The sequence below is a fragment of the Diabrotica undecimpunctata genome, chromosome 1, assembly GCF_040954645.1.
Source record: "Diabrotica undecimpunctata isolate CICGRU chromosome 1, icDiaUnde3, whole genome shotgun sequence".
NCBI lineage: Eukaryota > Metazoa > Arthropoda > Insecta > Coleoptera > Chrysomelidae > Diabrotica > Diabrotica undecimpunctata.
The window spans coordinates 113,113,492-113,135,212 of NC_092803.1; the positions used below are offsets into that span (position 1 = coordinate 113,113,492).

Sequence of the window (21,721 nt, forward strand, 5' to 3'; positions counted from 1 at the left end):
TCATAGGCAATGTGCCTGCTCGATACCTGGGAATATTCGAGTATCCAGTACTCCTGTGAATTCCGATAGCTTAAACATAAACTTTTGAAATTATACTTAAAACTAATTTCTTTCTACAGCTACAGTCTTATATTTGTACATTAACTATAATATTATATAATTTTATATTAATATTGCACCGGTAGACCTGGTAGAATTATGCTGTTCTTCGTTTTTTCCTACAGCGTGACACCTGACACTGTAGCTGCAGATGAAATGAAAATCAAACTGATATTTTTAGGTTAGGAAACATGAAACTTGAATACTTATACTTATATTTATTTACAAATGTTATGAATAACAAGAAGTATGCAAGAAATATAATTAATTTGTACATTTGAAATCATATTAGATAGTAATATAAAAGATGAGCAGTTTTTTGAAGCATAGTAGAGATAAACGGCAACATTCAAAGAAAGATAAAAAACTAATAAAACTCATAAAATCCAAATCTGAATCTGAAGATGAAGGCAGTGAACATGAATTATCGTACTATTTAAATGACAGAGTTAAATTAATGAAAGAAGTGCTAAAAATCATTAAACCTAGAAAGATTAAAAGTATGGCACCGGATTGTATGAAGGTAAGATTGAACAATATTAAAATTAAATTATATTAAATTACTTTTGATCCTTTATTCGTTCTATGTTCCCTGTACTAAGTGAGTACCCAATTTTTTTTTTAATGTAGTTCACTTTCTATAGGTGATTAGCACATTAATCAGTTATATTGATTTATGGATTTGTTTTTGACACATGGGCAGAAAACACAGAATTTAAAATAAGCAATGAAAATTGATTATGAATTGTGAACTTGGAACATACAAGGTATCAGAACAAAATTAAATGAAATTGCTAAAAAAGCTCAAAAATTAAACATCAATATTTTAGCTATCATAGAAGACAGACAGCACTGAAAGGATTAATGATACTAGTTAAAGGGAAATACAAGAGAAAAATCTTAAACATTTATATATTACATGAACATATTATACTCTCCCACAGATTATTTACTTACAGTCGGAAAAATGAAAGATTACCCATAAACGATCATATCAATCACTTATTTTGTATTTGCTGTCTTTTTATATAACAAACATTTGTTATTTATAGAAAAAGACAGCAAATACAAAATAAGTGATTGATGTGATCCTTCATGGGTAATCTTTCATTTTTCCAACTGTATTTATTTATTTACAGACAAAACCATTTTACAAAACAAGTACAATTTAAAAGCTACATGTTACAAGTTAAAGATTTAAAACAACATAAAATTTATAAGCTAAATTGTAAAACAATAAAAATTTAAATACATAGACAAATATAAGTAAATATAAAAAGCAAACATAAATCCTAAGTATATTTCTGATAATAATATATGCTTTTATATTTGACAACATGGTCCCTGAATTGATTTGCAACTCTTTGCCTTCAGTATAAGAATGAGTAATATGCTGAATTTGTTCTACACATTGGTACAGTTAATAAAACCAATTGTCTTGTCTGGCAGTTGGGAACTGCGAAATTCAAATTTTGGCTAACATGGCAGGGCAGTCAATTTGAGAGTTAACTAACTTAAATAATAAAATCAAGTCATGCTGTATCCTACAGCTCTTTAATGTAGAAATATTTAGCATCTTTAAAGTATTATCATAATTAAAATACTTAACAATTTTAAACACAATATGTTGAAGGAATTTATGTTACACATTCTCAATTCTGTCACTTAATAGCGAGACCACACTAAAGAGCAATATTCCAGATGAGATCTAACCAACCGACAATATAATATCTTTAATGGTTGGATGAACGTAAAATCAGAAGTAGCCCATTTGATAGATCCAAGAAGCCTGAAAGATTTGTTAATGATGGTTTTAAAGTTCTCACGAAAGGTTTTTAAAGTTTGTGATGAAAGAACTGAAATAATAATACTGTAATCATATAGTAAAGGGTTATTAGTTCGATAAAATTACATGACATGACACTTACTTGTGTTCAGTTCCATACCATTATTGATGCACTAGCTTTGAAGTTTAGTCAAGTCATCTTGTAATTTTTCAGCATCTTCACGTGACCTTTTTACTAAAAATACCTTTAAATTATCGACAAATATCAGTACCACTCCATGATGAAAACTTTCAACTACATCATTATTAAAACCACTTAATACACATTAATTTTGAAATTTTGGTCCAAAAATTATCGAATTTTTGTAAGTGAAAATTGTATGTATGTGTTTAATTAAATTTTTGTATAAAAATTATAATGAAATAAATTTAGTAAAATAAAAAATGTATATTACATTCATATCTATCAATTATTATATACGAAATTTACTTACCAAATAGTTCAAAAAAACTTAATTCGCTTCAGATAGACTGGTGCTTTATATGAAAACAAAATTTTGAATCCATATAAATTATCATTGATTCCAACTGCAAGTTATTAGATAATAAATATCATTTTACAATGACACTGGCTAGCAATAAAAAATGGTATTTTGGCACCACTATTTAGTTACTTATATGTTTCTATACAAATACGAGATTCACTGGGACTTGAAAAATTTAAGGTTGCCTGTCTCCCATCCGAGGGTGTACAAAATGACTAGTAAGGTGTGCTCATGTCAGAGACAGGCACATACATTAAGATGTTACACAATAAATAAGTTACAAAAATTTCATTAGACTTAATAGTGTTAAAACATACAATTTGTTTTCTGGTGGTAATATAATCTGCAAACCATTTTGTTAAAGATCCAGTCATATCAAAATTTTCGAGATTACTTTATAGGAGCTCATGATGAACTCTTTCAAATGCTTTTGGTAAGTCTGTATAAATAGCTTCATCTTACCTCCATCGATGATTGTATATAACTAACAAAATATAGAAGGTTGATTTCTGTAGATCTGCCACTGCAAAATCCATATTGTTGGGAAGCTATTTTGTGCCTAAATACTAAAGATAGATGTTCTGTTAATATTGCTTCAAACAGTTTTTGAATAGTGCTTAATATTGATATAGGATGATAATTTTTGGTCATGCTTATTACCTCTTTTGATAATTGGTGTTTATCATCATCATGGCATCTACACAGCTAGGAGAGTGATTGCTGTTCTCTTTGGACTCTTCCGATTTATTTGTCGTGGGAAATCAGTCTTCATTAAGATTTTGGTTTTACAATTGGTTGTGTGTCTTGTCGTCTTCTACAATATTTCTCTATTCTTTCCTTTGTTTGTTTATGGTTTTCCAATCTCTAACTCCCATATTATTAAGGTCCGCAATTATCTGGTTCTACCATCTCATTCTTCCTTGTGGTGTGCATGATACTGGTCTCTATTTGGTGATTTTCTTGATAACTGCTTCTGGTTTTCTCCTTTCTAGATGTACCATCCATCTAAGTATCTGTTCCTTGATAAATCTGATGATGTCTTCTCCTTTCAAAACTTCTCTTACTTCATGCTTCATTAGTTTTCTAAATTTATTATTAGCTAAGTTTAGTGGGCCTGATATTCTCTGAATGATTTTCCTCTCTAAGATCCTCAATCTTTCTTCATCTTTCTGTGTCAGGCACATTACTTTAGCAACATATGTGATTACTGGTCTAATTACTGCTTTGTAAATTTTCAGTTTAGTATTTTGAGTAAGCTTCTTATCTTTAAGAAAGTTGTTGTATTTCCAGTAAGTTCTGTTTCCTGCTAGAATTCCTTCATTGATTACTATACTTCTTTCATTAGTTCCATTAACGGGGGCTCCAAGATATTTAAAATGTTCTACCTTTTCAAACTCATATTTCCCAATATTTAACCTTGTCAAATTAACTGTACTTTTTCTTGAGCGTATTAGATTATTATTAAATTCTTCCTTTAAACTGTCTAGGTTTCTACTAATCAGTGCTATGTTGTCAGCATACTCCACAAGTTGTGACGTCGATGTTATAATAATTGTACCTTTCATTTCAGTAGCTCTTATTGTTTCTTCTATAGCGACGTTAAATAGTAACGTTGATAGAGAGTCGCCCTGTAGTGTTCCAGTTACTATTTCTATATTTTTGGAGGTGCCGTCGTATGTTATTATTTCTGCCGTCGATCCTTCCATTGTCATTTTCGTAAGCTTTATGAGTTTCATTGGGATATCTAGGTTTTTCATGTCTTTTATTAGGTCGGGTCTTATTAGATGCCAAATCCTTGCTTGATATCTATGAAAAGGATGTGTAATATCGATATCATGGTCGTAACACTTCTAAATTGACTGTGAGTATGTGTATTGTGTCTATTGTTGACCTTCTCTCTCTAAATCCGTGCTGGTATTCTCCTATTTTAGTTCCAGTGTATTTTGGCAGTCTTTGTCTGATTAATGATGTCATTATTTTGTTGTAGCTGTTTAACAATGTTATTACTCTACAGTTGTTACATTGTGCGGTGTTCCCTTTCTTTAAAGTAAGAAATTTCCACCCTGTTTTCCATTCTTCGAGCTTTCTTTCCTTCCCAAATCCTTATTATTGGGTCGTATATTTTTCGTTGTAGTTCTTCTCCACCTTGTTTTATTAGTTTGTTTGGGATTTCGTCTGGGCTTGCTGCTTTCTTTTGCTTTAGATTTCTTATCATACGTAAAAAATACTCATATGACGGATTTTCGATTTCATTTTTATCATTCAGGTATGTTTCTTCCGTGCATGCGTGAGTGCTTTCTTTAGCCTTAAATAACTCTTTGTAATGTTTCTCCCATATTTTGACATCAATCTTAACTGTTGGTTTCTTCTTGTTTTGGGATTTTATATATTTATATAACCTTACAATATTTTTGCTATTTACTTCCAACTCTTTTATAAGTTCATCAATCCATCTCTGTTTTCTACTTGTACAGCATTTGTCCGAGTCTGTCTTTCTTCTCCTATACTCTTCTAAGTCTTCTGCTCTACTTGTCTTCAGCCATTTCTTTCTTGCCTGGTTTTTTCCCTGGTTGCTGTTTCGCGGTCTTTGTCGTACCATTATTTTTTCCTTTTAATTTCTTTATATCCTATTACTCTTATTTCTTTCCTTACCTTTTATTTCTTTCCACGTTTCTTCTATATTGTTAGGGCTTGAAACTTTTAAATTTGCCTCCAACTTTTTTAAAAAAATCTTTCTGAATAATATTTAACTCTAGTTTCCATACATTCCACTTTATTTTTTTGTGTATTGGTTTGTGTTTTTAATTATTTTCATTACCATAGTTCCTATTACCAAGAAGTGGTCAGAATCTGCATTTGCACCCCGATATGACCTGACATCTTGAATTGTTTTTGTCCACTTTTTTGAAATCAAAATATGATCTATTTGATTGCCCTCCGTTGATCCTGGTATTAGCCATGTTATCATATGCTCTTTTTTATTTTTGAAATATGTGCTCATTATAAATGTGTCTGTTGTTGCGGCTAGGTTACAAAGCATTATCCCGTTAGTGTTAGTAATTGTGTGGAGAGTTTCCTTTCCAGCTACGTCTTTATTTATGTCATCCTTTCCTGTCATTGCGTTGAAATCGCCTAGTAAAATTAAGTTTATCTTCTGTACTTGGGCTTCCCATGGGGGATCTAACTGTTTTCTTTTCCTGTGATTTACTTTGTTCTTCAATTGTTTTTCTTATTGTGCACATTTCTTTTGCTGGTTTGTTTATATTGTAGTATTATTATAATTCTAATTTATTGTTTTTATTTATTATTACAGGTTCTATTTATAACACTTACAAATTTATTAAAGTCTTTATTACTAATTTATTTCACAATATTTATTTATCGCGTACAATTATATTTTTGGACTCAAAACTAACTGTTCTTCAACAACTTTCGTGTTTATATATAAAATACAGTTATTCTCGAAGTGGAATTTGACCTTCCAGAACTTCTCCGATCGATCGTCGTGGAGCCAAACAGGTCTTTTACCGTAGGGGACTAGACATTTCTGCCGGCAGGTATATGATCTGGAAAATACTTGAATGAGAAAGGATATTAGTAATAAATATGTTTACAGTTTTGAGTCATATGACACGTCATTATCTATCGTAACAATATCATAGCTTTGAAGTTGGTCGAGCGAATGTCTTTCTCCATTTATCCACATCGTATGGTACCTTAATTGTGCCTGGTGGCTACCTTGATTCTTGTCTTGCTTTTTTCATTTGTTCGACGAGTTGTTTTCTTTCAGAGATTACTTGCTTTGGTAAGTCTTCGCATATATAAATTTTGTTCTTTAAGATATTTGGACTCTTCTTCAGTATATCTGTTTTCTTATTTTCACTTCTCATTTCCATCAATATAGGTCTGGTTTTCATTCCTTGGCCATCTTGCTTATCTATTCTTTTTATATCAGGTATTTCTTGTTCCGGGTCTATCTTAATTCTTAGTTTTTAGATTAATGTTTGGAACAATATTAAGGTCTCTATAATCTTCTCCTTGTTCTTCCTCTATTCCGTGTATTACTAGATCCTTCCTTCTAATGTTTTTTTTTTCTATCATTAAGTACTGTTCTTTCCATTTGGATTTTATTTTTTTCCTTCATAATCTTGTTTTCCACCTTGAGAAGTGCATTAACTGTAGAATTGCTAATTGGCTCTGCCAAAGCCATTTATCAGGAAAAAAACTGTAGGTACTTTTCTCAGGTCTTTGTACCCATTGTACCCATTGTACCCATGTATTAACCAGATTTGGCTTTATGTATTTTCACTTATACATGCTGACACCATATCAGTTAAGGGACTAAATAGTACTTATAAACATATGTTATCTGAATTGAAGGTGAAATCTAATACATGGAAACAATTTCAATTTATTCACTGCGACTGTAATCTAAAATCTAAATGTCTTTTCCCATTATTTATTTAGCTCAACAGATCCTAAAATTTAAGGATTAAAGTTAAAATTTCTTATCATTATTATGAAATATCTCATACATGTCTAATTATTATGAAAATCTCTCCATTACAAAATATAATCTTATTGATTTTTGTAAGCCTTTTTCTCTATTCGGATTGCCGAATATAGGCCTCTCCTAATTCTCGCCATTCATCTCTATTGTTTGTAAGACGTTTCCACATTGGCCCTGCAGTTCTTTTAATATCGTCGCTCCATCGCATTTGCGGTCTTCCTCGTGGTCTTCTGGCTTCATATGGCCGCCAATTCCCGATTTCTTTATTCCATCGGCCATCCGTAAGACGTTCGTTATGTCCAGCCCATTTCCATTTCAGTTTAGCTGCCAGTTCGACAGCATCTTTTACTTTTGTTCTATTACGAATGTTTTCATTGGTTTTATGGTCTTTGAGTGAGATACCCAGCATCTGTCGTTCCATAGCTCTCTGAGTTTTTCTGATCTCCGTGTTTATTTTAGTGAATGTCCAGGTTTGAGCTCCATATGTAAGTACAGGTAGGATACAGGAATTAAATACTTTGGTTCGCAGTCTTTGAGGTATATTTTTATTTTTAAATATGTATGAGAGTCTTCCGAATGCTGCCCATCCCATTTTTACACGTCTGCTTATTTCGGTAGTCTGATTTTCTTTACTTACCTTGACATTTTGACCCAGATATGTATATTCATCTACGTGTTCTATCTCTGTTCCTTCGATGTTTATCATAGGCTTGTCATATTTGTTTGACATTAGTTCAGTTTTGCTGCAATTCATTTTCAGTCCTTTTTTTAGGGATTCTATGTGCAGCTTCTCAATCATCGTATTTAGTGCATTCCACGTGTCGGCAATTAGTACTACATCATCTGCGTATCTAAGATGGTTCAAGTATCGTCCGTTAATAGAGATTCCCTTATTTTCCCAGTCTATTGACTTAAAGATATCTTCTAGGGCAGCTGTAAATAATTTTGGAGATATTGTGTCTCCTTGTCTTACTTCTCGGTTGATTTTTACTAATCTTGTTTCGATTACAAACTACTATATTTGAAGGTTTCTCTAAATGTCTTTATTATTTCTTTCTGTAGTTGTCTATTCTATTCTATATCAATCTGCATCTGTATTCAACCTTCATCGTTACCCTTTTTAAATATCGTTTAACATTATAGTAGTCGAGTAGTCTACAAAAAAAGTTGTTTTAAAATAAAACTAAATAGCTTATTGTACTAAAATGAACCATTTTAAATAAGCAAATGCAGTCCAGGGAAATAAGGATTTCTCAAGACTTCGCAATAGCCAGGTATCTGACTGTTAATATATAGTTGATTTTTTCCGTTAATTGGTTTTTTTGGTTTTTGGCAGGTAGTAGTCTTAATGCTGTGCCCCTTGGAAACAAAATGTTTACATTTTATTTTCTTCATCTTTGGCAATCTAGAATAAATAATCAAAATCCTGGATTTTCATAGAATCTTGTAACTCTGTGGTCGCAAATATTTTTTAGATTTTTTTATATAATTAATAATTTACTACAACTATTTCTAAGATCCTAGAATACCTTTTATCACAAAAAACATGTTTACTAAATAAAAAGTAATAAAAACAGATAAAATTCAAAACTAATTTTACTTACATTGTCGGACGCACTGCGGCACGGAATGCCATAAACTTAATACATTTAACTTCAGCGTCTCACTGACTCCTAAGTTAATTATATACCGACGTGGTATATGCGTCGTAAGAAGTCTAATATAGTTATTTGAGAATATCGGGACGAACAAGCAGATGTAACTAATAATACTTTACGAAATCTTGAAATTAGTAAAAAAGCGGCACACAAGACCAATAGCGCGCCCGTCGGAGGGTTCAAACTTACAGTCAAAACTAATTACAACCGGTAGGTATTAAAATAAGGCAAACAATGATATTTTAATTAAAAATTAAATACTATCGATACCCATTACAATAAGTATTCAAATCTTCTAACTTATAATAGTGATCATACGTTCTTGATAAGTCAATGCTTCTATCGTAATGAAGGCATCGGCCAAAGTGTTTCGAACAAGTAAAGCTTCTTTAGATGAATGATTATTACGCGTTTTTGTTACATGTAGTTGGCTGTTGACGCCATGTGCCTGGAATCACTTCACCTACCTGAATATCTTCATAGTCTACACGTCTTCGTGTTACGTATGCTTCAGAAGCTTTCACCAACCAGTGGTGTAAAAAACACGACGCTAATACGATATTATCTACATTTTCTTGTTTAAGCGATATACTTGCTTCAAAGATTCCAAATCTTGAAAAACTTGATCTTTGGAATAATTCCCTATCTGAAGCACTTCCATTGCAAACAGTGTCAACATAGGAAAAACAATTATCACCATCAACTAATGCTAGAAGTATTATACTATTTGATATTTATGGTTAAAAAGTCTTAGTGCATCGGGAGTCTTTATATTTACATGCTTCCCATCAATACAATACATCTTGGAAAATTTCATTTCGGTAGAAAGCCATATTCTATTTGCTTCCATTCTTGTTTCGTCTGAAACGTCTGTTCATCTGAAAAATAAAAAATAGATTGTATGTTAATATGAAGCATTTTTTTCTTTTGTTGCAGCTACAACAACAGTCTTCAACATTGGTGAAACACAACCATTTTCAGAACTAACAGAACAGCAATAGTCATTTGGTGAAACACAGCCATCTTCGGAAGTAACAGAACAGCAACATTCATTTACTATAAGTACAGCAAGTACTGCTTTATTTTAAAAACCCCTGCTTTAAAATACAATTAAAAAACCTCAAATGGTCAAAACGAGGAAAAGGAATTTAAACGAAAATAATAATGACAACTTGAATGCATTAGAACGACTGGAAAATATTGCTACTGCAATCAATAATCCAAAAAATACTCATACTGAAGATGAGTTCTACTATTTCGGTTAAAATATTGCCGTCCAGTTAAGGTCATTACCTTTAGTACATGCATTAGATCTACAAACGACAATTCAAATGCTAATTTACCATGAGAGGTGTCAATCACATCAATCAACTTCCCCTTAATATCAATCTTCCTCCTCTTCTTCCCCTCATTCTAATATGGTGTCCTATTTTCAACCCTCCACTCCATATTCTGTTTTTTCCATTATGCATTCACCTCCCATGCAAGCTGGGAGGTGATACTGAATACTGATTCTACAGTATTCACTGCTTTCCCTCGCTCAACCGTTTCCATCTCTCTCTGTTGTTCCATTCTCCATCGTTTAGGCCTCTCTTACTCATGGCGTCGTCTACTTCGTTCCTCCAGGATTTTCGGGGTCGTCCTTTTCTCCTCCTTCCTATGGGGCTCCATTCGGTTATTCTCTTTATCCATCTGTTGTCACTTGTTCTTCTTACATGTCCATACCACTTCAGTTTTTTTTGTTCTATGTATGTTAGTATGTTTTTCTATTGATGTTCTTTGCTTTATTTCGTCATTACTTCTCCTATCCATTCTTGTTAGTCTGCAGCATCTTCGCAGGCATTCCGTCTCTATTGCTACTATCTTACTGCTGTTTTTCTTGTTTATGATCCAATTTTCAGCCCCATATGTCATAATACTTCGCACTAATGTTTTATAAATCTGGGTTTGTGTCTTCATATTTAGGTGTCTATCCCACCATACTGAGTTAAGTTGTCGGATGGCTGTTCTTGTTTGTCCTAATCTTTGTTTCCTAGTTTCTCTCTGTTGTTGCCTTTTTCGTGATTATAAACCCCAAGTATTTGAATTTATCCTTTCCTTTGATTGTTACGTTGTCATCAATCTGTAGATCTTCTATGTCTTCTTCACTTGTAGATAGGTACTCTGTTTTGGCGAGGTTAATATCTAGGCCAGCCTTGGTATATTCTTCTTGTAGTTTCATTTGTTTTATTTTGTTTGTCATTGTTTTACTTACTTTGATAAAATCCTTCAACGTAGTAGCTATTTCACCCAAGCCTCTAGTACAAATCTAGAAATCGTAGAATTTCCTACTCTATACAATGCCTCCAAAGATGTATATAAACATCGCCAGTAGCCGAAAATGTAAGAGTTCTTTCTAATTTAGTTCTGGCTGGGATCGCATCTCGCATAATATGGGTTTTTTTTAATTTTATTCTCAATTTTTCCAAGCAGTTCATCCAATTTTTCTGGAAGCATTCTCAAATGGTTTCTATAACAAAAAACTTACAGTGAAGTAAAAACTTATTTTATAAAATGGTATAAAGTTTTTATTAAAATTTTTAAAAATTATCCAAAATGGATTTACAAATTTTCAGATCATTAGTAAAAAACGTCTTTAAAGTAGTTGGCACTAGCCACATAATGAGGTCAAGATGACCCTTAAATTACATAATTTCAGTAACTCTCCCCTTTTTCGAGCTGGGAAATTGTACGTTCCCATTAAAAAATGTAATCCTTTATCATCGACCTAGTGTCTTAAAAATTATAATGTTCGTTACTTAAATTATATAATTTAAGGGTCATCTCACCTCATTATGTGGCTAGTTCCAACTACTTTATAGACGTTTTTTACTGATGATGATTTGATGGGATTGAAAACGTTCTGAAAATTTATAAATCCATTTTTAAAAATTTTATACCATTTTACAAAAAGAAGTTTTCACTTCATCCAAGTTTTTTTTTTTTAACTATGCTATACCAGCCAACCACTGGTAATTTCCTTTTTAAATTTTGGTTTCTGATCCAATTTCTCACCCAATGTTTTTTAGTTCCGTTTGCATTTCATTATTAAATTTCTAACAATATCCATGGCTATGAACAATACGTGTTTGTTTAATTCACTCCGAATACTTTCCATTTTTGTTTTAAAAAATTCAAAAACTTAATTGACTTTTTAAAAAATATTAAAAATGACTTTTTAAAATTTTTTACATGGAAACCAGTCTGATTACTGGTATGTGTATATCTACCCCTGCTTTTTTGCCTTGCCAGTACACGCATGCAAGCTGCTGGCATGCAAATTACTCGCAAATGTGTTTTTGTTTATACCAATTACTGGCTTATGCCAGCAACTTGCGTATCCCCGGCTTTACTCTGTAACTAGAGTACTTCTTTAATAGCTCATTACATTGTAAATATACAATTTACCAATATATAATGTATCATGTCAATATAACAGCAGAGTATTAAAATATAAGAAATGGTAGTTATTGTTCTATTATGTATTTTGTAATAAATTATCCTTTTTAATTTAAAATTAATATATTATTATCTTATAGAGTATGGATATTGAAGAAATTAATTCAATGCTGTTGGAAGAACTCCTGGGCATATCTAATAAGAGGTTGAAATACATTTTCAATGGACAAAATCTGAATGAAGAAAGTAGTTCAACTGATCCAGAGGACCAGCCTGATGATGTAATATCTTTGGATGACATAAGTGATGACGATTTGGAAATTATAGATTTGGATCAAGGTTAATATTATTAATTTTTTTATTTTTAAAACAATACATACTTATTGTTTCTTATTATTTTTTAATAATACAGTATAACCTGTTATATCCGGACATCCCCATATTTGGACGGTTCGCGGAACAAATTATTCGAACTGTGCGACAAGCGAAAGAAGATATTAAGAATTTCATTCCTAGTTCTCTACGCATGGGTATATTTCTAGTGGGGTATGTGACTTTGAGTTGACTTTCTCCCATTCTTTCTATACGTCCCGACTGTGGGTCTATGTTTGCTCTCAATCTTTGTTTGCTCTTGAGCAGTGACAACAAAAAATAATCTATCGGGAAAAGCAGTCTTGCTGTTGGACAGCGCACTCTCTCATCCCGACCCAAAAGAACTAAAAGATGATGAAAAAAAGTGTCTTTTTTGCCTCCAAATGTGACATCCCTCTGTCAGCCTATGGAGCACGGCGTTATAGAATCTATAAAACGTGTCTATTGTCGAAAGTTACCAACGGCGTTAAATGCTGGAATGGATGAAGGAGAAACCGTTACAGAGACTAAAAAAAGTGGACATGGAGATGTGGTGATGTGGGTGGCTTAGGCATGGGATGACATAATACCAATAACAATGGTAAAGTCATGGAGGAAGCTGTTAGACCACAAAGCATCTGATGAATGGACGAGAGAGAAAACAGAGGAAGGTACCGATGAAACTTCCAACTAAGAAGAGATTGCTGAAGTGATAAAGAACCTGCCGGGATGTGAAAAAAAATGAAGGAAGACGATGTTAACAAGTGGTTGAGTGCAGACGAACTGAACGAATTAACAGACGGCGATATATTGAACATGGTGTGCAAGAATAATGAGAAAAACTCAGACAACGAAGGTGATGAAAGCACTGACAAAAATCCGGTCGTAATGAGCCACTCCGAAGGATTTAAGTCGTGCGAGTCTCTGCTGTGCTACGTTCGAAGTCAAGAAGATACTTGTGCAAGTGGTGTGATGCTCTAAAAAAGGATGAGAGATATGGTTTCAAAAAAAGTGTACAGTGTGGAAAGCAGCAGAAAGTAACCAACTTTTGCTAAAACTAATGATATTCTGTGAGTAAGAACTTTGTTTAAATTACATGTGTTCTTTTTTAATTTAAAGTAAATTTTCGTTCGAATACTATGCTGTAATGTGTAACTTGTAAATAAATTGTGTAACCTTTTGTTTTTAATATGGAGCATATTGTATGTATGTATGTACTAAGTTTATAAACGTTTAATTTTTGTTTATAAGAAGAGAAATACAGCTTGAAAACTCTATAATGTTTAGGTTTTATTTTACCTTTCTTATCTATGTAATGTACGTATACTGTATTTTACTCCTGATACCTATTAAATTCCTAAAACGCTATAAACTATTGTATAAATTTCAGGCCGTTTACAGCTACATATTTTTAAATGGTCTTGATATCCGGATGTTTTCATATCCGGATCGGTCGGTCGCCACATTGATCCGGATGTAGCAGGTTTTACATTACAGGAAATATTAAACTGAACAGTCTTCCGGGTTGAACCGGTGCCGATTGTGTCGAGCTTTCGACATCCTCTCCCGAGCCCCAGACACTACTACACTGATCACGAATCAATGCATTACTAATGCATTCATCTTCTATTTTCTTGATTTATTGTGATATATAAATACATATAATCAATTATTGTTTTTGTTTTGTTAGCATTTTTATGTTTCTATTTCTTAATTACTTGATGCGTTTTCTTGCTTAAATTGGAACAGTTAACCGCAACCGGAATCGAACAGCTTTAAAAAAAGTTGAATATTTATAATGGAATTGTCCAAAATAGGCTTTAGGGCCTATTTTTTATATACGGAAACTTGACGGGTGGCAAGTATTTAGATTTACTAAATAACAGAATTTTTCCTGAACTTCAACATAAAGGCCAGTTACCACAAAATTTTTGGTTTCAACAAGATGGAGCGTCTCTCGACTATTATCGACTGGGTTAGAGATTTTTTGAATGCGAACTTTTCAAATCGATGGATTAGACATAGAGGATTCATAGAGTGGCCTACGCGTTCCCCGGACCTTAACTCATTAGATTTTTTCTTTGGGGTTATCTAAAATCGCGTATTTACATTAGGCGATCAACATGCCTGCGGGATTTAAGGCAAAGGATTATTGATAAATGTGAACTAATACGTGAAGTCTTGGAAAGAGTGATTCACGAATTTAATAATAGGCTGGCACATTATCAGGAGGTGAATGGCTTGCAAGTTGAACATTTGAAGTGATTTTTTTATATTTAATATTAGAATTAGGAATAACAAGGCCGTTTAAAAACTGCAAAAATATAGTGTGTCCCATTTAAATTAAATAAGTTAAGGGTATTTTTGGTGAAACTGGAGGTAGATAGTAACAAAAATATGGATCAGATGCGTTATGTGTCATTGTACTTGCATGCAAAACTTCATGAGTGTCGTCTTTTTGGTTTGAAAGATATTTATTTTGTTCCATACTTTATCGCAACCCTCTTTGGGTTTTACAATTCACAGTAAATATAATATTCGATTTCTACGCCTCTCTGAATATCTGTAGGTATTAATTTTATGTGTTTCTTTAAGTAAAAACTGATGTTCGTTTCTGGTGTGGAACAGAGCTTTCTGCAACGGTCTGTTATTCTGGTCGATTTTTTTACAGAGTTCTATGGTCTACTATTTAGTCAAATCAATATTTGTAGATACTACATATTATTGTTTCAGTATAAACTGAACCATAACTAACGGAAAATTACTAGATAAATTTCATCTATGATCTTTGGCCGATCTTTTCGACATCGTATTCATTGGTTTGAAAGTGGACTTAACGCCATGTTTTGCTAAGAGTTTGCCAACTCGATCCATTGTATTGTGAATATAAGGTAAGAAAGCACTTTGTTCTGGTTGTTGTTCGATTTTACGGTTGAGTGTTTAGCCGCGTGGGTCGTTCGATTTCAGTTGGGTCGAATCCGTTATATCACAAATATTTTTCTCTGATTTTCAATTCGTTCCCTAAATCTTCAGGTTCATATGTTAGATGAACTCGTTAAGGATATTTTATTGCTTTACCCTTTTATCTAAGATGATGGTTAGAGTTGTTGTTCAAATAATGATGCGTGGGCTTTATTTTACGCTATTTTTGTGGAAAAATCTTTCGTGTAATAGGTTTTTCGCTAATCTAAAACCTCTTAAAAATGCAATCTATTTGTTCTTCTTTATTTCCATGGCGTACTGGATTTCAGAAATTCGTCATCACAAAAGTAATATCCACATGACGTGTGGTTTCGGGTGTCTAACCTAACCCAGCCGATTCTCCATGTTGCACTTTTAGAGATGGTAGTTTTGCGTGCTTTATTTGATAACTTTACAAGTACATTTTAACTCAGGTCGAGTCGAACATCGTAAACAAAAACCGATGTCTACACTCTACTAATGACAACCCAACACATAACTAATGAATCATATCTATCTATAATAAGTTGATTAAAATAAATAATTTATGCTGTTTATACAACTCCGCGTACATGCCTTTTCTATTGTAAATCCACGTATTGTTTAACAATATACTTTATTATACATAGTTTTTACACGTCAAATACACGTATTTTTTTTATGGACTAGGCATAGCCAATTGACCAGACTATTTTGTATACACGTATGTGACATGAACTAAATCGTAGTTATTTCCAAGCTTCTATTTTAATAATTAAATTTAGCAATATTAAAAAAATCTATGTGTGGATACTCCGGTACAGGCGGAGCCAGTACAATGGAACTTTATCTGCTAATTGTAAGACTTGTTCGAATTTTTTAATATAGTTTGCAAATACTGGATTCAAGGGATTTCCCATTGCCGTTTAATCGATCTGTTTATAAAATTAATTTTTCCACTTATTACGAAAGATAGCATTTAAATAAATGAAGAATATTTTTAATGAAAATTTATTTTATAATTAAATTTTATTCAAATTTAAATTTCACATATTTGGAAGATTTCACAACGAATCGTCATTTGAATAATTATATTATGTGTATGATGTGTTTTATTTTTCCAATAATTCAGTTTTTATTTTTAGATTCTGAAGTAAAAAAGGGTAAAAAACATAGGACCAGAATAAAAGAAGAACATAAACACAAAAAGATAAAAAAAGAAAAACAAGACAAGGATCATGGTTCAGAAAAGTACAAAAGAGAAAAAAGCAAAAATGAAGAGACAGAACCAAATCCCATGAGTGAAAAGAATTTGATGAGTGTACTAGAACTGCTGGAACTTCAAGCCAGAGCTAGAGCTATACGATCTCAACTGGTTTTGGAATCCACTAAACCTGCTGAACCAGCACCACCTAGTAATGAAATCGAGGATAAAGAGGGTAGTAATGAAGAAGATGCAGTGATAGTAGAGAGTCCACAGAATGAAGAAATAGTAATCTCATCTAGTGATACGGAAGGTGACGAAGCAGCGGAAGACAAGCAATTAGAAAGTGACTCTGAAAGGGAAAAGAATGCAGTAGCTAAAAATAAAACCAAACTAATCCAGAAATCGACTCACAAAGAAGGAGATCAGAGTAGTAGTTCAAATTGGAAAAATGTTATGATAGATACGGCGACGACGAATTTTACAAGAACTGTTAGAATCATTAAAAATACAACAATCAAAGAAGCCGGACAAAATGGCATTAACAAGAAAAGTCACGATTCCGTCACTGATAGCAGTGCGAGCTCTATAATGGAAATACCTCTTCCAAAGGGTAAATCAAAAAAGTCACTGGGTGATGTCTCTACTGAGATAAAACACCGACAAAAAAGTAAAAATTCTGGCCATGGAAAAGAAATCTCTGACAAGCCAACTTTTGATAAGGCAGAAGATAAAGACAATTCGTGTCAAACTAAGATTTCTCGTCATAGCAAAACTAGTAAAGAAGTTGAAGAACAGTCAGGGGTATCCGTAGACAAATTAGACAACCGCACTCAACAACAAGAAAGTGTCTTATCAGAGAATGATTCAAAATTAAGTGCAAACGTTAATAGACCAAAGGTTAGTGAAGAAAATAATGAAGATAATAACAGCGCTGGAGAGGATGGTGAAGGCATTGTTTTAAATGCTGATCAATCAGATATAGATTGTATAAATATAGACTAGATATTGATTATATAAATAGAGATTACGTATTTATTGTATAAATATAAATGTTAAAATTGAAACTGTAGGTTAAATTAGGTTAGGTTCAATATGAGTGGAACGGGGGAGATATACAGGTAAAATTAACAGGGAAAGGGGCGGCTGAGAAACTCAAGCAAGAACTAAATGAGAAAGTTGGCGCCATTATCATGACCGTGAGGAGAAAAGAAAAACTCTTCACGGTCACCAACATTCACCCATCCGTAAATGAAACTATCCTAAAGAGAGCCTTCCAGAAATGGACAGGTATCCCCGAAGACGACGTAGGGGTTAGAGCCCTCAGGGAAAATAAATGGGCCCAACAGGTGGTAACAATCGCAGTGAGTCAACCAGAGCCGAACAAATGAGGAGACACCGATCAATAAAAATAATGCCCAATAATGGAGCGCTACACCCCAACAAGTTGCCTTAAATGCTTAGAATTTGGACATAATACGTTCGAATGTAAGGGTAAATAGGACAACATTATGCTATAATTGTTTGAAAGATGGGTATAGAGTGGAAGGCTGTCCCAACCACGCACACAGTATGGTAGGTAAAGAGAAAGGCCATAGGATGTACAGGATGACCTGTCCAGGCTACAGAGCCCCTGGTATATGGGGGGAAAAGAAAGGGCAAGTATAGTAAATATAGACATACAAATAGTACTAAATAGATATCCAGGTATAATTGAAGGGCCCCTCTACAGCCCACCAAGGTGCACAAACTCTTGCCCTTTATCTTCCAACCATCGGTTCTATGCATGTTGCATAGGTTTAAATGTCTCGCACGTATTAATATTTGTTTTTATTTATTCTTCATGTTGTATGTCCCAATTTGACTTAGGTGTTTTTATGTTTTCTGTACATATATGTTATCCTTTTAACTTTTCATGTGCTTCCATATTAATTATACAATCACCTTTTTATATATATGTTTATTTATTTATACATATGTATTTGTTTATTTTAGCTAATTTGGGATCATATAAGCAGGAATACCGATGTAAGGTCGAATCTCTAGAGAACTGAACCTAAAATGGAGCTCAAAGATCAACCTAGTATAAGGATATTACAGATGAACGTGGCATAGCGAAAAGAGTACACGATCTTGTCCACGCAAAACCCTACATGTTGAAAACAGTCCTGCTCATTGTCCCCGAACCTAACAAAAAAATTACAAAGGGCGGTTGCTGGGTGCAAGACACCGATAAAAATTTGGCGGTGTTATTCCGAAACAAAGATCTTGGAGTGCGTGGTATTGTCAGGGGTGTGAATCACATATTCATAAAAATGAGGGATTTCAGCCTACTGGCATGCTACATATCTTCAAATATTAGGATTAGAGAATATAAGAATATAGTAGACGAAATAATGAACACCGCCATTAGGGAAAAACAAATTATGATCTCCGGGAACATAAATGCTAAATCTCGACAATGGGGCTCTCCCGCAAATTACGAAAAAGGGGAGATATGTAACGAATGATTAGTCCAGGCTGGCCTCCAGTTACTCAACAATAATAAACCAACTTTTATAAATGGGGCAAGCCAAACACACATTGACTTTTGCAAGTGAAGGACTATCCAGACGAATGCAAAACTGGGACGTCCTCGACGATTAATTATTCACCTACCACCGATACATTACATATGAAATTAAGGAAAATAAACGAAGAGGAAATATCTGACCTTGACCAACTCCGAAAGGCACTAGAGAACGCTGTTGAGTTGACTACTGTGAAGAAAAGAAACAAAGAAAAACCCCCTACTGGTGTAAAGAAGTATACAAAACAGTAAAAAAGAATAAAACAAGAAAAACAGGAAAGATGGGAGACCCTAATAAATGCTTTAGAAGACGACATATGGAGCGACGCATTTAAAATAACAATGAAGTCACTAAAGATGATCGCTGCATATAAGATATACGAGGACCAGCGGCAAGAATTGGCAGAGCTCCTCTTCCCCCACCAAGGACTAACAAATCTTCTTTAAGGTCTCCCCCGCGGTGGCGGAGGAATCCACAGAAGAAGAAATTAAGACGGAGAAAGCTCCCGGCCCCGATGGACTGCCACCGGAGGCACTGAATTAGCAACAACTGAGAAACCAGGCTTGATCAGAAGAATATATAACGATCTACTGCGGAAGCAATAGTTTCACAGGAAACTAAAGGAAGCAAATCTGATTTTGATCCAAAAGCCTGGGAAACCCCCAATTCAGCATCCTCTGGTCACCACCTGACCAGAAAAAGTCGATCAGCAGTCGACGCCGCGATCTGAATAAGAGACGCGGTGAAAACAAACAAAAAGAAATGGGTGGTTCTTGTTTTATTGGACATCAAAAACGCCTTCAATTCAGCGAACTGGGATCTCATCGTAGACAAGATTGTCGAACTTGAGACCCCGGAATATGTGTCCAATATAATAAAGTGCTACCTATCGCAAAGAAGCGTATGCATATCGAAGAAAAATAAGATGAAAATGACTGCTGGAGTACTCAGGGGTCAGTCCTGGGACCCACACTATGGAATATTTTATACAACGGGGTACTAGAAGTAAACAAAACACAAGGAGTAAGGGCTATTGCATACGACGCAAACGACCTAGCCCTACTTATAGAAGATATGAATTGGGGCATTATAAACAAAGTAAATGAAGGAATAAAAAAACTGCGAGATGGATAGGGAGAAATGACCTAAAACTTGCAGTAAAAAAGACAGAAGTAATCATCTTGAGGGGACCGCGACCGAAAAAACGTAAATTTTCGGTTCAGAAGCTCCAACCTACGACCCCACAAGACCGTAAAATACTTGGGAATCATACTAGACGACAAAATGGCATTCAGACATTACATACAAGAGGCATGTCGGAAGACGGTAGAGAAAACCTCGACCCTTAAATAATATAATGCCGAATATAGGAGGCCCCGGGTCACACAAAAGATCGGTTATCCTACAATCAATCATGCCTCATCTTACTACATGGGGCCCCAGTGTAGCATAAGATCCTCAACAAAGCGAAATATAAAGGCATGCTTCTTAGGACACAGAAGAAACCATGGATCAGGGTATGCAGCGCTTACAGGACGGTTTCAATCATTGCCTTATAAGTAGTGGCTGGTGCATATCCTGGCTAATGAGAGGGTTCGGATGCACCAAAGGGGCAACGGAGCTTTAGGTTCAAGAATCCAAGAAAGAAAAAGGAGTTTGTTTTAACTTTTGGCATTCCTTTCCCCAGGTAGCTGTAGCTTCCTCCGTGGTTATTGTTAGTTGTTGCTCTGGAAACCAACAGGGTCTTCTAACTCATCATCATCATCATCATTATGGCTTACAACCCTGCGTGGGTCCTCTCCTCCTCAAGAATTTCTCTCCAGTCGTCCCTATCCATCGCCTTTCTCCGCCAAGCACGTATTCCCATATTTCTCATGTCTTCATCGATGTTATCGAGGAACCTTGTTCTGGGTCTTCCTCTTCTTCTCTGACCTATGGGTCTATCAAGGAACGTTTTTCTAGCTGGGTCATTTTGTTCCATCCGCATTACATGCCCTATCCACCTCAGACGTGCTATATTAATATGTTTTACGATATCAGGTTCCTGGTATATTCTATAAAGTTCGAAGTTGTATCGTCTTCTCCACACTCCATTGTCATTCACTGCTCCATAGATTCGCCTTAGTACTTTTCTTTCACAACATCCTAACATGTTTTCATTACTTTTTGTTAGAGTCCAAGTCGCTGAAACATATGTTAGGACTGGACTGGGCGGGGTAATGGCGTCACCTTAAGAGATCATAATTTTTTGTGACTTAATTTTGAGATGAAAGAAATATGTAACTATGCTAGCGATCTAAGAACTAAGTTTTTAACTTAAATTAGTTTTCAGAAATTTTTCATTCGCCTTGATTAAGCGACAATAAACGCAACACTTTTTTGTGTAACGTGACGGAATTGTTCCAGGTGTAGGGGGTAATGGCACCACCTACTGAACTGAAATGATGGATAAGACTTCTCTATAAAACATGTTCTAAGCAAATATCTTTATTGAAATGTTATTTGGAAACAGTAGTGGAAAAATAACAGTATAATAAATGATAAATGAAAACATAACCTAAAAACAACCTACTATTCTATTAACAGAAGTCACAAACATAATTTTTGGCACTGCCTTTTC

The 21,721-nt window shown here is 34.0% G+C and overlaps 1 protein-coding gene across 3 annotated transcripts; it reads left to right on the forward strand.

Moving 5' to 3' along the window:
• The first annotated feature begins 247 nt into the window (after positions 1-247).
• On the forward strand, positions 248-17,592 carry LOC140452715 (uncharacterized). 3 transcript variants are annotated; one of them, XM_072547046.1, is made up of 4 exons: positions 486-622; positions 9,547-9,883; positions 12,177-12,375; positions 16,473-17,592. In XM_072547046.1, the coding sequence occupies exons 3-4, from the start codon at positions 12,180-12,182 to the stop codon at positions 17,534-17,536; spliced, it is 1,260 nt and encodes a 419-aa protein (XP_072403147.1). In that variant the 5' UTR covers positions 486-622; positions 9,547-9,883; positions 12,177-12,179; the 3' UTR covers positions 17,537-17,592. The 3 variants fall into 3 exon arrangements, with proteins under 3 accessions (XP_072403138.1, XP_072403147.1, XP_072403144.1); XM_072547043.1 differs by having other exon boundaries at positions 500-622; positions 9,535-9,883; XM_072547037.1 differs by lacking the exon at positions 9,547-9,883 and having other exon boundaries at positions 248-622.
• Positions 17,593-21,721: the final 4,129 nt, after the last annotated feature.

Bases quoted from the DNA above. Each gene is read 5' to 3' on its own strand.
- LOC140452715 (XM_072547037.1), top strand. From the start codon at position 407: ATGAGCAGTTTTTTGAAGCATAGTAGAGATAAACGGCAACATTCAAAG. The intron at 623-12,176 runs GTAAGATTGAAC...ATTATCTTATAG, and splicing joins TGGCACCGGATTGTATGAAG to AGTATGGATATTGAAGAAAT. The intron at 12,376-16,472 runs GTTAATATTATT...TTTTATTTTTAG, and splicing joins AATTATAGATTTGGATCAAG to ATTCTGAAGTAAAAAAGGGT.